The sequence below is a fragment of the Lupinus angustifolius genome, chromosome LG08 (genome assembly GCF_001865875.1).
Source record: "Lupinus angustifolius cultivar Tanjil chromosome LG08, LupAngTanjil_v1.0, whole genome shotgun sequence".
Taxonomy (NCBI): Eukaryota; Viridiplantae; Streptophyta; class Magnoliopsida; order Fabales; family Fabaceae; genus Lupinus; species Lupinus angustifolius.
In genome coordinates, this window is record NC_032016.1 from 11,230,423 (window position 1) to 11,246,152 (window position 15,730).

The following is a 15,730-nucleotide window of genomic DNA, read 5'->3' on the forward strand; positions in this document are numbered from 1 at the left end:
TCAAAGCCTTCTTTATAGTCTTTTTTCATTTGAGACTATTATAGGACCCATTATCCAATATGTAATATATAAATATATATATAACAAACTTATATTTAAGGGATGAATTGATTTTTTTTGTACTACCAATGATATCGTTCACCTCTTTAGATAAGAAACTAATCATTTTCGGGTTGTGTATCCCCTCCGAACAAGTATCGTTCCTGAGAATCGGAATCGAACTCTACACCACTAGGTAAAATTTGTTACATTAACGTTTTCCTTTAACTTTTTGATTAGGTCCATTTGTATACATTCAACTAATTATTTCAATATTTTGCTCTATAGAATGTGAAATTCAAATGATCTATAATGACTCCATCTCATTCAATCAACTTTTCAATTTGAAAGAAGTAAGTCTTAATTAGGTTTTTATTTTCATGAAATCGTTTTATTATTACTTACAACTCAAGAAATTCATTTTTTCTCTCTCATCACTTATTTCCTCACCCATTTGGACCATTAGATTCAAGAAAATCAATGGATAAGATTGCATGTAATTAGTATAACTTAAATTGGACCTTATATATGTATATATGGATTTAATATATTTGTTGTCATTATAAAGTTGTTTACATGGTCTTTATATCATGCATCATTGGTTTGTATTATTTTTGTTTAAGAATCAATGATAATTAGCATACAAATGATGTATGATAGGCTGACAATGTATAAAACACATAAAATGTCAAGGTATACAAATAAAATTATATATATATAACATGAAGTTCTAAGGTAACACCTTGCACCTTAATAATGTGAACCTCATCCCATTTCTCCAAAGAAATTTGGTGAGTCAATGTATGAAGGTTAAGGTATAGCCAGTGCAGAACCCTAGAAGGGACTGATCTTGCGAGCGAATTTCAACAAAATCTCAGGAACTAGCCTTCTTCTTGGGGGTGCAATGGCATCCTTTTCAATAGCATCTTTATCATCAGAATGTATAAAGGCAACTGCATAATCAAACAGGTCATCTCTACCACCTCGGAGCGGATCCTGTACAGCATGGCTGAGAATTAGAAACTCGCTAGATAAAATCGGTATTTTAAATTGCGCTTGCAGTTAATTTTACTTCAATTGCGGGAAAATATGACAGATGGGATAGCAATTATAATCGACTCTCGAAACCACAATATTGCATTCACGATAAATACCGGACAAAACTAATGGATGCACATTGTTGAAATATAACAAGAATTAATCTGCATTAGAGAAGGAAAGGACAAATCATACTACAGAACACTAATATTTGCACGTCCATGATTTGTACTGAATACTTGTTCAAATGAGTCTCTGATCAAGTATAACAAATGCAGAAGTTTCTTCCCAAACACATTTTATTTCTGTTAAATGTTGCTCCTCTAAGAGGAAAGGCATTTATGTAAAAGATATCAATCCTATAGAAAGAAGAAACCACACCCGAAACTACCATCAAATGCAAAATAATAGCAGAAGAGTAAGGTTAGAAATTATTAGTGGTACTACATACTAGAGAGCTAGATAGGTTATGTGAACTTAAATAAGTACATCATACATAACTCGGTTGTAGCATAGGAAAGACACAAAAAAGTTGGTGACTTCAATCATTCCATTACCACCTAAAATAAGGCCATTAAGATGTTTAATGCCCCATCTCCCACATTAATGTAATGTTGAGAGTGAGCCATGGTGCAACGGTAAGATTGCATGCAGGGGTAAGGCATTTTGGGCTGAGCCGACCATTTTTAAAGTAACATGTGAAAAGAAATACCAAGTATTAACTAACTTTCGACTTCAGAAACTCATTCTGGATCAAGTGGATCAACCTTCCCTTCATGTTACTGAACCGGTTAGCCTTCTTGATCTATGAGTATATTCAACCATTGGAGTTTGGAGAGTAATTTATAAACACCAAGGTACCAAATAATACATAGTTGAATTGGACTAGGAATTTTGCACCACTACATTCCTTTTTTTTATTAAACACAAACCCTAGAAGGGCCTAGGTATCAAGCATTCAAGCTAGCTCTTCAATTGCTCAAAAGTCAAAACATTTCTGGTAGACTAATCTATCTTGGATATTTTAGATAGGTTCTCCAAGATATTCATGATTAAGTAGTAGTTATGATACCAGGTTTTATTTCTTACCCATGATTGGCTAATTTCCTTGAATTAGGAGACTGGAAACTATATAACAGATTCAATTGAGGTAGCAGTGGAAACTGCATAACAGGTTTTAGCCTATATACAAAATAGACTATAATTTATGGTATATGGACTTCATTTCCTACTAAGAGAAAATATAGCCTATATACTAATGAGAAGAAAAATTGGAAGAAACTCTACTGTCTCAGTTTATCAGTGACAGAAATGCATCATGGGTAGAGCACCAATATTGGTCTATCAGCCACTCACTTTAAGAATGTGATCGTTTGTACTTAATTTGCAAGCACACTTCATAGTTGGAAGAAAATCACATAACAGGCATTCACAAGTTGGATAACATTTTGAAGAAAAAAATCAGCATCTAAAAAATTAGTTTACTAGAACATATCTGCAAAGGTGAAACTAAAAGTTCACAGGCCAAGCATAGCCAACTTTAAGCTCAAGAAACTGAATGAGTCTCATTAAGGCTGAAGGGAGATCTATTTAAGTGTACACCAGCCCATAATTTTTTAGATTTTTACCTTTGTGTATTGATCCTTTCTCAGCTATGTTTACAGATATAAGTTAAAGTTGAAACGCCCAATTCAAAAATTGCATTAGACAGTGTTTGAGTCTGTATTATTAAGAGCACTGAAGTTTGAAATAAAAGACCAAAAAGTTTGACATGACTTTTCACTTACTTGGAGAAATAAATCGGTATGAGTTTTCCCATCGCATAGAATAAGCTCAGCTCTTGCTCCTGCCTCTTTAAGAGCACTAGCAAACCGTTCACTTCAAAAAATCATACATTAATATCAAAAGGCGAAACAAAAACCAGTGACACTTTGACATAAATACTTGAAACTCTAGCAAGAAAAATATAAGGTTTATGCTATCATGTATAAGAGTAGAGTATTCCGTCATGGTGTTTTGTCCATACAAATTCAGACACTTACCAAAGAAATGAAAGGATTCCCTACAATATCATCTAAACCTCTAGTTGTTTACATCAATAACGTAAAAGAATACAATAATACCAATGAACTTTATGTCTATACACTAACCTGGCAACTGGTGGTATGGAATAGTCATCAGTTCCATGGAATAGAATTATAGGGGGCAAGAGAGGAATGGAATCTTTGATCAATGGATCTTGAATTCTGATTTCAGGTGAAAATTTCTTCAGAGAGTGTTCGCCTTCCATTATGCTGCAATTAAAATCCGGGTTAAAAGGAGGGGGGAAATATTAAAAGCCTCACAATTATGATAAAACTCACTTCTTTGGGACACACCTTAAAAAAATGGAACGATACAAGCCACGATTGTTGAAGTGGTCCACTAAATCCAATAAGTTGTATCTGTTGACATGTGTTGATAGGATTAATAAATGATCCTTCGACGTGTAAAAGTCATGAATCAGTTAACATAATCAGAAGCTCAATTGTCTGTAACCAGACTTCTTCACTCCAAACAAGCCTGAAATCTCTCTTTTTGTTAGCTATTTTTTAATCTTTTTTTCCTTCATAAAGCCAAAAATTAAATAAAAACAATACGGAAACAAGAAACTAAACATTACACTAAGAGACTCCACAAATTTTCCCATTATATACACATGCATAAGAAAATTTGTTGCCTCTGCAATAAGCAAATGCATTTCCAAAACCGGGTTTACTCAACATCACATTGATCATTAGAAACCAAAAGATTGATAAATTTGTGTAATGACCTTCCACTACCTTGAATACAATTACGGCTCAGTACACATCACTCATTTAATTTCAAGATCCCTTCCAAGATGTAGAATCTGTGGTGTTTCTATCACACCTTTCTTCCATAGCATTATCACTCAGTTAAGTGAGACAGCATGAAAGTTATTGAAAACATTACAATGTGTAAAATTCTTTTGGTTATTAGGATAAGCAGCAAAATATTTAAAGGTGGGGTATATAAGGATAGCCCCTTTCAACATGACTTTTGCGGCACATGCACATACACGGTGTATGCCATAATGAATTTCTTTAGCATGTAATTCAATAGGTGATTGGAGGAGCACACAAGCTGTCACAGAACTTAGTGATGAGCTACTTACTTCAACCATTTAAAGCCACTAGAAGGGATTTTGAATATATATTCGTGACCTGGAGCCTTTGTCCACTGAGGTAAAGAAGTGTGAAAATATTTTAAGCTTCAGTGAAACAATCAGCAATGGTGACTGCAACTAAAAGGTAGAAACCCACTTAATTATGGTACTAAATTATTATCATCATAGAACAAAATCAACATCAATAGACAGAGCTATGAGATATATTATTGAAATTGACAATTTCCACAGAGTTCAGCATATTCCCATCAAACTCTAACAAGGCCACAATGTCTTACCCTCCAGATAAACCGAAATAAGCTTTTATCTGGGAAATGCTCCAAGAAACATTCTCTCCTTTTCCAGATTCTTTGATTGCTTGGTCCAGTAAAGCACAAGAAGCAATATGAGCGCCAGCAGATTGCCCCATTAGATAAATCCTATTACATATTATTAATAAAAAAGAAAAATATCAATCTCATAGTTGAATGTCTAAAGATATAATGGAAAGAAATCTCATATAGTAGCATGTCTCACCTATTAGGGTCACCACCATAATTAGCTATGTTGTTGATGACGAAAGAAATTCCTTGAGAAGTATCGTTTACCATGTCACTGATGGTTCCTTGAGGAAAATTTCTGCACTTATGTATAAATGACAATTTATTCAGTGGTAAATATAGCATAAACTTTGAAAGTTAAATCTATCAAAAATGTTATGCACTCAAAAAAATCTACAAAATATGAACGATATTAGTCCTAAGGTAAGCTTAATTACCTAGGAACAACTACATTACAATCAAAGCTGCAAAACATTTTAAAATATCAATTATGAATATACATATCCTAAGTCTGATAAACTATACTTTTAAATTTAAAAATATTAACAAATAATTCAGTTTAAGATATGCATCACCAAACGCCATTAAGTTTAGGAAAAAAATATTACAACATGACACAAAAAAAACCTTGTAGTCATGAATAATGTGGATTAATATCCATAAAAAGACTGTTAAATGCATCCAATTTGTCCATCTCCGACCAAAGGTAAATTGTAGGCTCAATCTCGCACTCCTTGAATTGAACTAGTTACCTGTAATCAATGCATGCCACTATTATATCTCGTTCAGCCAATTGCAGTCCTAAAAGGGAGCCCCATGCTTTATACCTAAATCAAAATCCAATTAAGAACATTTAACTTAATAAAAGCAAAAGATAGATGAACTTGCATGTATATATACAACTAAACTATTGCCATCTCATTGTTCAGGAGACCAGTTATTTTGGCATGAGAAAGTGAGGAAGGTTTTTAGACTGGTATCTGATTTTAAAGTTCAACCTCACCATGTATACCAATGAGTTCTCTTGAAATTTTCAACACAACATCTGCAACAGGCAGTTATTTGAAATTAAAGGCATAAAAGCACATACAAAATTGCTTGCAACTTCAAAGAGTATACGGCATTTCCAATAGCATAGGAAGTTCTTGCACTATAACTAAGATGATGAAATTATTCAAACTACAATCCTCAAATTGTCCTCCAGATTTGAAATTGAAACATGTGGTCTGTTGGGACAGAGTTCCCTTCTTGCGACATCAGCAGCAGTGTGCTATTGCAGTAATGGAAAAGCTTAACATGTGAAAGGAATTGCAGACTACAGAGTATCTTATGTGTTTAATAAGAACCAATACCATACATAGTGAATTAACACATGAATTCAAGCAAAACCATGTAGGTATTTCAAAACACTCACCCAATAATCCATGCTCCCCCAGTTACAAATATCATAACAGGCATAGGTTTATGAGTATCAGTAGGTAGATACAGATCCAACCTGCAAAACCACAATTTACAAGAATATTATGTACACAGTAGAAGAAATGACCAGCGTCAACGGATAGATTTACCGCTGTTTCAATTTACCTGTTTCTTGGCTGATCTCCATAAACAATGCTTCGCTTTACCTTGCTTGAGAAGAAATAAGAAAACGCAACTGCAGAAAGTCAACAGTAAGCACAGGGAAGAAAACAAACAAAAGAGTCATTCAGTAATGTTGCTACAAACAAAATTTGTGTGTGGAAAGACAGGCAGCAGCATGGAACATAGAGGAATCGAGCATCGGAACAGGCAATATGGGAATCAGAACATGATAAAGGAAGATTAACATTGGGCATATCACTAAGACACTGACTATTTTAATAAAAATGCTATATCCATGAAGTTGAAGCTGCCAAACTAAATTTGCAAAGCTTAACATTTATCATTATTTAATTTTATAAGCAACATTTACCATTATTGGAGATAAGAATGGAGAACTGCAAAATTACATAAAACAAACCTTGCAGAAAACCAGGCATAAGTAGCATGGCATAACATGCAAGGGCAAGAAATCTCGTAATCCAACGGTAACCAATCCTGAGAAAAAATATAGATAGATAATCAGGCATACCACAAGCTACAAAGAGGAGTAAAATTAATGTCACTGCAGAATAATCCTTCTTGCTATAAATATAGTCTTTGATCAGAAGCTTTGTGAATATGGCCTGGAGGAATGCTAAAACTTTTCGTGGGCAACATTAGTATCCGCGTATTCTTTCGAATAGCATTACCTGCTTTTTTATTCTTCTCTGGGAGTTTAAGGCAGACATTACAGTACCTTGTAGGAACTTAGACAAATCCAGCCAAATACTAATAAAGTAATGAGCTTTTCCCAAATTTGGTTGATGCATAAGAACTGTTCTAGGATCACCGATAAGATTATGACAAAAAACTAATAGACAACTGTTTTAAAACAGGTTCGAGAAAGCAGAGAATAGAGGGGTCTTGCTTGAAGTTCACCAATTTAAGTTTTGCATAAGACAATCTCTTTCTGAAAATTGGATGTGGCTGATACTTTAAGCTTCATCTTCCATGTATTTACTACTGAGGCAGAGGCACTGCAATCTTCCCATTTACATTTAATGTTTTGGCAGTATATTTTCCATCAGTATATTGCTATTTTCCCTTTCGCCAACTCGTGTTACTTTTCTACAATAAGTTTACTAACAAATATAGGTCTTGTTCTTCTTGCTTTGGCTTATCTGGTGCAATAATCACTTGAAAAACATGTTTACACCATTTGGATGAGCTTATTAAACAACCTTCGAAGCCTCTATATTTTTATTTATTCTTTGTGCTTATTTTCGTAAGCTTGAAAATTGAAGCTTATGAGAAAATTTGAGAAAACAAAGAATTAGACGGTAGTTGTTTACATATTAACTTATAAATTCTTTATTTTTCCCTTATTTAATAAGCTCTATAATCAAATAAGTACTTCTTACAGTCATCCATCCAAACAAGGCCTATCCAAAGGGTAAAAACCTCGATTTGAACTCGTGACCTTGTAGATACATTGAGTCTCACCTTGTTTGCTATAGCTAGCTGAAAGCTTATAAGCTAAGCCCAAGTGTGTTTTGTAACACCACCAAGTAGCTTTTAAGCTAGTTAGCAAAAATAATCTAGTTGTTGGTAATTGGTAAAGAGGCTTATTACAATAAGCTACATGCTATAAGCTCAAATTTGATAAGCTAGGGGCTTATGTCGTTTTACACACATTAGCTAATTTTATCAAAATTCAATTAGCTATTTTATCGGCTTTCAACTTTTGGCTCCTAACTTAGAAGAACTTTGCTAGCTTATAAGTTTCCAGCTAGATTATAAGCTTTTATCTAATTATGGCAATTAAAGCCATGAAAACCAATAAGCTAACTAATTGAATCAAAACTATTTCGTGAGACTAACTTCAAATCTAACTAATATGTGTAAAATAATATAAACCTTTCATAAGCTTCTCAAGTAAGTTATCAAATACAAATTTACGAATTCTTGACTTACTGAAATAACTTTATATTTCTCTAACACCACACAAAAAAGTAGCATAATTTTTTGGTCAAATAAGTTATGCGGAGCAAAAAGGACACGTTCTGAAAAATAATATACTAATGAATAAAGCTAAATCAAAAAAAGAAACTCTAGCTTCAGAGAAAACATAACAAAATGAAAAATCAAATAAATAAAAATTTGAAAAATACGAACCCGAGATACTGAAGAAGAGTGAAAGTGAGACGAGAAATCAAGTACGTTTCTGTGGCGACGTGACCGATATCTTTCCTGAATGATCGTTGCCGAGCAAGGCGGTGCTGGTGGTGGTGGCTGTTTTTTCCGGCGACTTGGTGGTGGTTGTTGTTATGAACGTTGGAGTCTGGCGATGATTTGGTGTCAACGTCAACCGCCGCCGGAATGATGCGGCGGCGATCGATGATTGTGGTCATCGCCGGTGAGTGATTGGATGGGAATAATTGAATGAGATTAATGCATGCGTGAATTTGAGTTGTGTAGTTTCGGAGGGAATATTAATTTCTATATATATATAACAATTATTACTTTAAAATATTATTATTATTATTACAACTTAAATATATGTAACAAAAATTTATTACAATTGAGTTTAATATTTATTATTACATATTTGGTATTAACGTGGTAGTTAAGAAAAAATGTATAAGAGTTTTATACACTTTTAATGTATCACCTACTATTTATATTCAATTATTATTAGCTATTTAAAAAATAAAAAATAAAAAATAATATAAATAAATAGTAGATGATATATTGATTATATATAATCTTTATACTAAAAATGTGTAAATATTACACTCTTAACATCAATTAATTAACCAGAATTTAAATATATATAAATATGGAGGTAATTAACAAGAGAAATCAGTACAAAACCATTAATACTGAAACAAACAGAACAGAAAATAGCTAATTTAAAAAAAGAAAAATATGTATATATTAATTGTGTAAGAGTTTTAAAGTAAATTACACTCATACTTTCTGAGTTTTAGTCGAATTACATAAATCATTCATCATTTTCTATACATATACAAACCTCGTGATTTATATATTTTTATTACACTAACCATATACGAGAAATAAATGTAACATTTCTTTTAAATAAAAAAATGTGATAAACGCAATTAAGATAAACAAAATATGATATATTATGAAGACAAATCCAAATAATATACAAAGCAATGTATCTTCATTATTTTTTTGTTACAAAAATGCATCAAAAATTCTAGAGTGATATTGTTTAAATCGTTCTTATAGTATATCATAATGAACCAAAAATAATAAAGATGTATTGACTCGTATATTATTTGGATTTGTCTCTACTATATATCTTATTTGTTTAACTTAATTATACTTATTATCATTTTATTTAAAACTCATTGAGTGTCAATGTAATTTACTCAAAGTTTTATTTTTACTGAATTTATCATTCATTTTCAATAATATTGACTCTTAAAAAAAATATCAATAATTGATGAATAATATACTGATTGTATATAAATTTTTATACTACAAATAATATAAAATATTAATTTCTATTTTTATAAAAAAAATAATAAAATTAAACTTTCTAGTGAATATATAAATTGAGACCGAAATGAAAACAATAGTAAAGTTGAGGATTGGATGTAATGTTGCCACATCTTGAGATTCCATTATTATTTTATATACTTAACTTCCATTACTCAATATTTTATATCATAAGTTTTATACTTTTTAACAAGATTGGTTATTATTTTTTAAATACAGCTGTTTCCTTTCCCCATATATATTAATGTTTTCTCTTACTTCACTATTTTTAAAATATATGTAGCTCTTTTTATTAAAAGAGTTTTCAAATCTGTGCATTGGTAGGGTAAAAAATTTTACGTTGTCAGTACATCATATATCATTGATTTATAATATTTTTGTTTAAAAGTCAATGACAGTTAATGTATAAATGGTGAAGATTTACTGTAAAAAATATTTACACTGTCAGTGTATACATGTTAAATTATTAAAAAAAGTGGGTAATGATTAGAAGTTCAACAAAATTTTGGTTTTACTTCCCACATTATTTGACCGGTCTCACTCCTTAAATTTATAAAACTTTTATTATTGTCCATTTTTTTTTTGTAAAGTAATTATCTATTTTGATCTCTTATATTTCTTTGTGAGCATTAATTAGTTAATAATAAATTTAAATTATTATTTTAATTGAGTTTTTAAAACATAAGTATACTTTGGTCCGTCTATTATATCTCAATGTTAACTACACAAATAGCGATTTCATACTAATTTTTTTTATCAACTAGATGAAATAATTCAAATTTAAAAACAATTAAGAAACATTGTTTTGTGTTATATTTTCTCTCTAACTAATTCTAAGCAAAAATACTCATTTTAATCGTTACATATTTTTATAAATATTATATTTGTCCCTATTGATAAACAAAATTGTGAAGCTAAATGAGATTTCTTCACTCATAAGTCTTCACCTACCTATCACCCTTATAGATACAAACTTTTCCTTTTTAAGTTAGTTTGCTCACCATTTCTATTTGTTGAATATTTTGTTTTTATTTGTGTTCTATGTAATTGATAACAAAAGTTGTACATTTTCTAGCATTTTCATGTATTACAATTTATGGATAAACTCATTTTTTTTTCTCATTAGAGGACATTGTGTTTTTTAAGATATGGAGAGAGTCACAAAGCCTTAAAATTTTACAGTTTGATATAATTTAAAGTTCATGCATGACTACCATATACTAAAAATGGAAAAGATTCACAAAATGATGGCATGATTTTTAATTGTTTAATTTGTTCTTAAACTTTGTTTTATGGTTTAAAATTCCGTTTACTAATTAAAATATGCATTTTTTCTTGGAGCTGGTGAGGAAGAAAATATTTTGTTTTTAAAATCGAAAATACATCATTTTGTTGAGTTGACAAAAATTTACATAATGGAATCACCACGTGTGTAATTAACGTGTTGTGTCCACGATTTTATTAACATTAAGGCATTGTTTGGGAGTGGGGTTTTGGAAGGGAAGGGATGACTTTCGAAAGTCTTCCCCTTATTTGGGAGTTGGATCAAGGAGAGGGGGAGGTTTTGGAGGGTTTCTCAAACCCTCCAAAACCTTCCATGTGTCTATTTTTAAAGTTCCCCCAATTTGGGATTTTTGGAGATAAAATGTCAAAATAGATAAATATGTTTAGTAATAACATATAATTACATATTATTTTCCATTTCTAATTGTTAATTACATTGTTAAGGGAAAATAAAAAAATATTCTTACATTATTATTAGTTTATCCTATTTCATCTAACTTTCATACTCCCAAACAAAGGAGAGAATTTCCTTCATTTTCCCTTCCCCTTCCTAACCCTTTGATCTCTCTCCTTCCATTTCCCTTCCGACTTCCAAACAAAGCCTAAGAGACAAAATATAATTGAAGGACTAACATGAGTCTACTTTTAAATATTTAGACCAAAATGATAATTTAAATTTATTAGGAACGAAGTTGGTACCCACAAAAAACATAAGGATCAAACTGAATGATTACTTATTTTTTTAATTATGTAATGAGGTAGCAAATGGCTTGCTAAGTCATTTGATGATAATTTGGAGTTTACATAACTAGTCTAGTTTTGGTTTTACTTTCATTTTTGGGTAAACTCTTGCTTTTTGTATAACCAAAATTCTCTTATTTTATAGATAATAAAGTAATTCTTTTCGAAATATGTGGTTGATCTTCAAAATAAGGATTTACATCTAAGAATCTAATTTTTGACATATCTAATAATCTAGTAAGATTTTACATTATTTAATCAAGTTAAGATGAACTCATTAATACTCCTTAATTGGTAGAACTTTGACTTTACTTTACTTTAGGCTCACTAACACAAAAAACTTAGAAATGGTCATTCAATATGCACTAACCATGAGCCATCTTACATTAACTCACCAATTGGCTTATATTAAATTGGGTACATATCTATTGTCTTATAATTAGTGTACATTTTATATGTTATGACCTTGTGATTAATTAAAAAATATTTAAATTAAAATTTAACTTTTAAGTATTTTTCTGACCACTTATAACTTATGACACATGTAGTAACACTCTTTATATGTTCGATATTAAACCCTATTATTTTATGTCAAATTTCCTATGTTGGACTATATAACTATAGTTGCATAGAAGAAATGATCTTTCTCCTTAAATCTAATGCAATTCCCACACCAATTTGGAAGTTGGAACCTCAAATCTTTCTCCTTTTGCACCAAAACCTTTTAACCTAATCCAACAACAACATCAAATGATATTTTTTGGGTCACACCCCAACATGTTTTATCCACAATAGTAACAACACCATCATCATCATTGGACTAATGCACTGAATCTAAAGTTCAAGAAGAAGACCAATGTGAAGATAAACCACCTTCAATAAAAACAACAACAACTTTAGTTGATCTTGTGTATCATATATTTAATACAATTATATCGACTATTTATTATGAGTTACAAAGCCATTTCTAACAATCCATATGACTTTTCAAACCGATAATAGACTTTATATCCCTATTTTATATTATGTGTCGGAATTATGAAATTCAATATTAGAAGATAATGTTGATAATGATCTAACTGTAAATGGGTAAGTTCAAGTGGTTGCTGAAACTGTAGAATGCCATTTCACAATCTCATCATGAATTGGTTTGGGGAGAAAATTTCATTTTAGGACTTCACAAGTTGTTTCTATACTAGAGAACTTCATTGTTGTAGTCAACATGAGCTCTAGTCCAAAGTGTGTGCTTTATGAAACAATTTTAAATCTTTAGGTTAAACATACATGAGAAATGAGTTAGGATCTTCTCTATTAATGGATAGACAAATGCTTCATAAACTAAAGAGAAATGTAATTTTCAATTACACCTATATCATTTTGATTACAATGAAATATGCATTTGTCTCTCTATTAACTTTGCATCATGCCTTACTACTTGGATGTAGATCATCTGTCCCAAATGACGCCCAGTCCATATTCCAAGCTAATCAGAGTGCTCTATTTTATTATTTTTTGCTTTTAATTTTTTTATTTTATTCATGTGTTAATATATGATTGGCTTGAGACAGAGAATGAGACATTGTTAAAGACAAGTGATCTCCATCCAAGTAGTAGTAAGGGACTAAAACCAAAATATTTACATATTTAAGGAGCTAGATTGGTAATGCAAACATGATTAATAATTGAAGTTTAAACCCTTAAAATCACACAAGTTTATCTAAAGATAAACCAATCATTTTTTTCAGAAGTTAGTAATGCAAATTAAACATGGTACTCATAAAATTACTTTTAAAATCTTAAGAAATTATTTATTATGTTATCACTTTACTCGAAATTGTTAACAAAATATATTACTCTTAAATTAAATTATCTTTCCATCTATTATACAAAATGTACAACTTTTTGACTCAAACATTTCTCAAGTCAATGTAAAAATACAATAAAGAGGGGTTGAAATGGACAATGGTCAATGGCTAGGATTAAATAAATGGTTTAAAGACTTATTATTGCTAACTTTAGTTAATGTGCATACACATGAGTAAATTAAATGGATGATGAACCTTGAGATGTTGTAAGGGCGGTGATGATGGTCTCCTAACAATGGAGGCTAAATGATTATTTAGGTGAGACAGTCCAACAAGAGTAACAAGAGTCCAAATTATGTTTGATATCTTTTCTGTCATAGACTGATAGAATGGGGACTCGAAAATGATTGATACGATCATGATAGTTGGGTAGAGTGAATCAAACAATCTCTAACATCCTTTTTGCATATTCATGGATTGATGGAGAGGGTAACCTAAAAACGATTGATACAACATCATCATATAGGAATAGTTTTGTTGGGAGCGAATCGATTCATATTTGAGTGGATATACTTGTTATTTATATCAACACAATTTGATAACGAACCTATGGTCTCATTAACTTTCCGATTAAGTTTAAGGGTGGCTACTTGAGGAGTGAGGTTAATAAGTATCATGCATAGCATATAGGATATTGTAATCAAGTGTATTTATCTCCATATATATCATGAACTCGAATATTATATATTATATTATATACATTTATATGCCATGATATATGTAAACTAACACACGTACATTCATTATTGGAAAAGTAGGATGAAAGGTTCAAATTATTGGATAATTGAGTTCCAAATCTTTTATCTCATATGTATTTTGTTAGGAACTAGAGGTAGCTTATGTGTACTAATACATTTGTTTTTTTGTAAAATTTTAAATATTTTAGATGAGAAGCTATATATGATATTGCTTTGGATATTAAGGTATTTGAAAACATGATAACTAACTTTGTGGTCAAGTTTAGTTTGAATATCCAAGTTTTCTTGATGTTCTGGTATACACTACCTGTAGGAACTGCCACTATCCTACATATGGACTTATACCCTATATTTTAGTTTTTTTTATTTTTTATATTTTCATTGTACAAAAAAAGTTATTTCAAATATATTCAAAAAGTTTCAAAATTTTCGTTGAGAGAAGTTTATTTTAATTTATTTAGCAAAGTGTCAAGTCTTAGTTTCAAAAGTGTGGTGTCACAAGTTCTCTATATCCACACCTCCATCATCTTTATCTGAAACCCTCTTCTCACAAACACAAATGTTCACAATCAAGGTTCATACTTGAATCACTATGAACAATGCTTCAAGATGATGCACCAAAATAAAATCGTTTTAAAGCATGATGATGATACACAAATCCAACATCGTTCTGGAGGCTCTAGGAGCTGCTCTTAGTGGTGCACAAAACGTATGGGGATCACTTATCCCCAATAATGTCTCATTCCTTATCTCAAATTGATCGTATATTAACAGTAGATAAAAGAAATTTTTTAAAAGCAAAAAGTAATAAAATGAAAATAATTTGATAATTTGATTGGCTTGGGACATAGAGTGTGACACCGTTTGTGACAGATATCTATATATGCACAAAACAACACATTTTTTGAAAAGTTGGAATATGGATCATCTGTCCCAAGAGGACTCCGTCTCCATGTCACTGTTCAATGTGAACAAATATCTTCATCCGGTAAAGTTGTACGAAACAACACTTTTGAATAGAAAAAAAGATGTTTACAATGATAATGTCAGAGTTTTTTTTACACTATCATTGCAATATTTACTATTCATTTTTAATTAACATTGATTTTTCAGAAAAAATAATCTAAATGAATGATAGATGATATATTGACTGTGTATACATCTTTACGTATACATTTAATAATGTTTTGAATAAAGTAGCACATATGTAGCTCAATTATTGTCAATAAAGTGTAGACAAAAAAACTAACAACTTGAGGGACTTATTGACTTAAGTAAGAAAAAAATGCCAAAAACTAAATTGAGAAAGAAAAATAATTAAGAGAAAATTACATTATTGCCTATTATCTACCAAAATTAAAAATAAAAAAAAATGTCAAAATCATAGTATTAACCTAAAACGCTGCGTTTTAGTAGCGCCTATTGTTGTTTCTGATTTGACGATACACGTCAGTGAACACAACGCTGACA

The 15,730-nt window shown here is 30.7% G+C and overlaps 1 protein-coding gene across 1 annotated transcript; it reads right to left on the reverse strand.

The window, feature by feature from the left end:
* Positions 694–8,633, reverse strand: LOC109353349 (probable isoprenylcysteine alpha-carbonyl methylesterase ICMEL2). The gene is made up of 11 exons (XM_019595582.1): positions 8,320–8,633; positions 6,584–6,660; positions 6,169–6,238; positions 5,999–6,079; positions 5,337–5,411; positions 4,781–4,882; positions 4,543–4,683; positions 3,456–3,521; positions 3,228–3,371; positions 2,865–2,955; positions 694–1,035 (listed from the first exon to the last, which is right to left on the reverse strand). The coding sequence occupies exons 1-11, from the start codon at positions 8,553–8,555 to the stop codon at positions 874–876; spliced, it is 1,245 nt and encodes a 414-aa protein (XP_019451127.1). The 5' UTR covers positions 8,556–8,633; the 3' UTR covers positions 694–873.

Coding starts and splice junctions, on each gene's coding strand:
- LOC109353349 (XM_019595582.1), bottom strand. CDS start 8,555: ATGACCACAATCATCGATCGCCGCCGCATCATTCCGGCGGCGGTTGAC. Junction 6,239..6,583: donor TATGCCTGGTTTTCTGCAAG/GTTTGTTTTATG, acceptor GACTTTCTGCAG/TTGCGTTTTCTTATTTCTTC. Junction 5,412..5,998: donor GGGGGAGCATGGATTATTGG/GTGAGTGTTTTG, acceptor ATTTTGATTTAG/GTATAAAGCATGGGGCTCCC.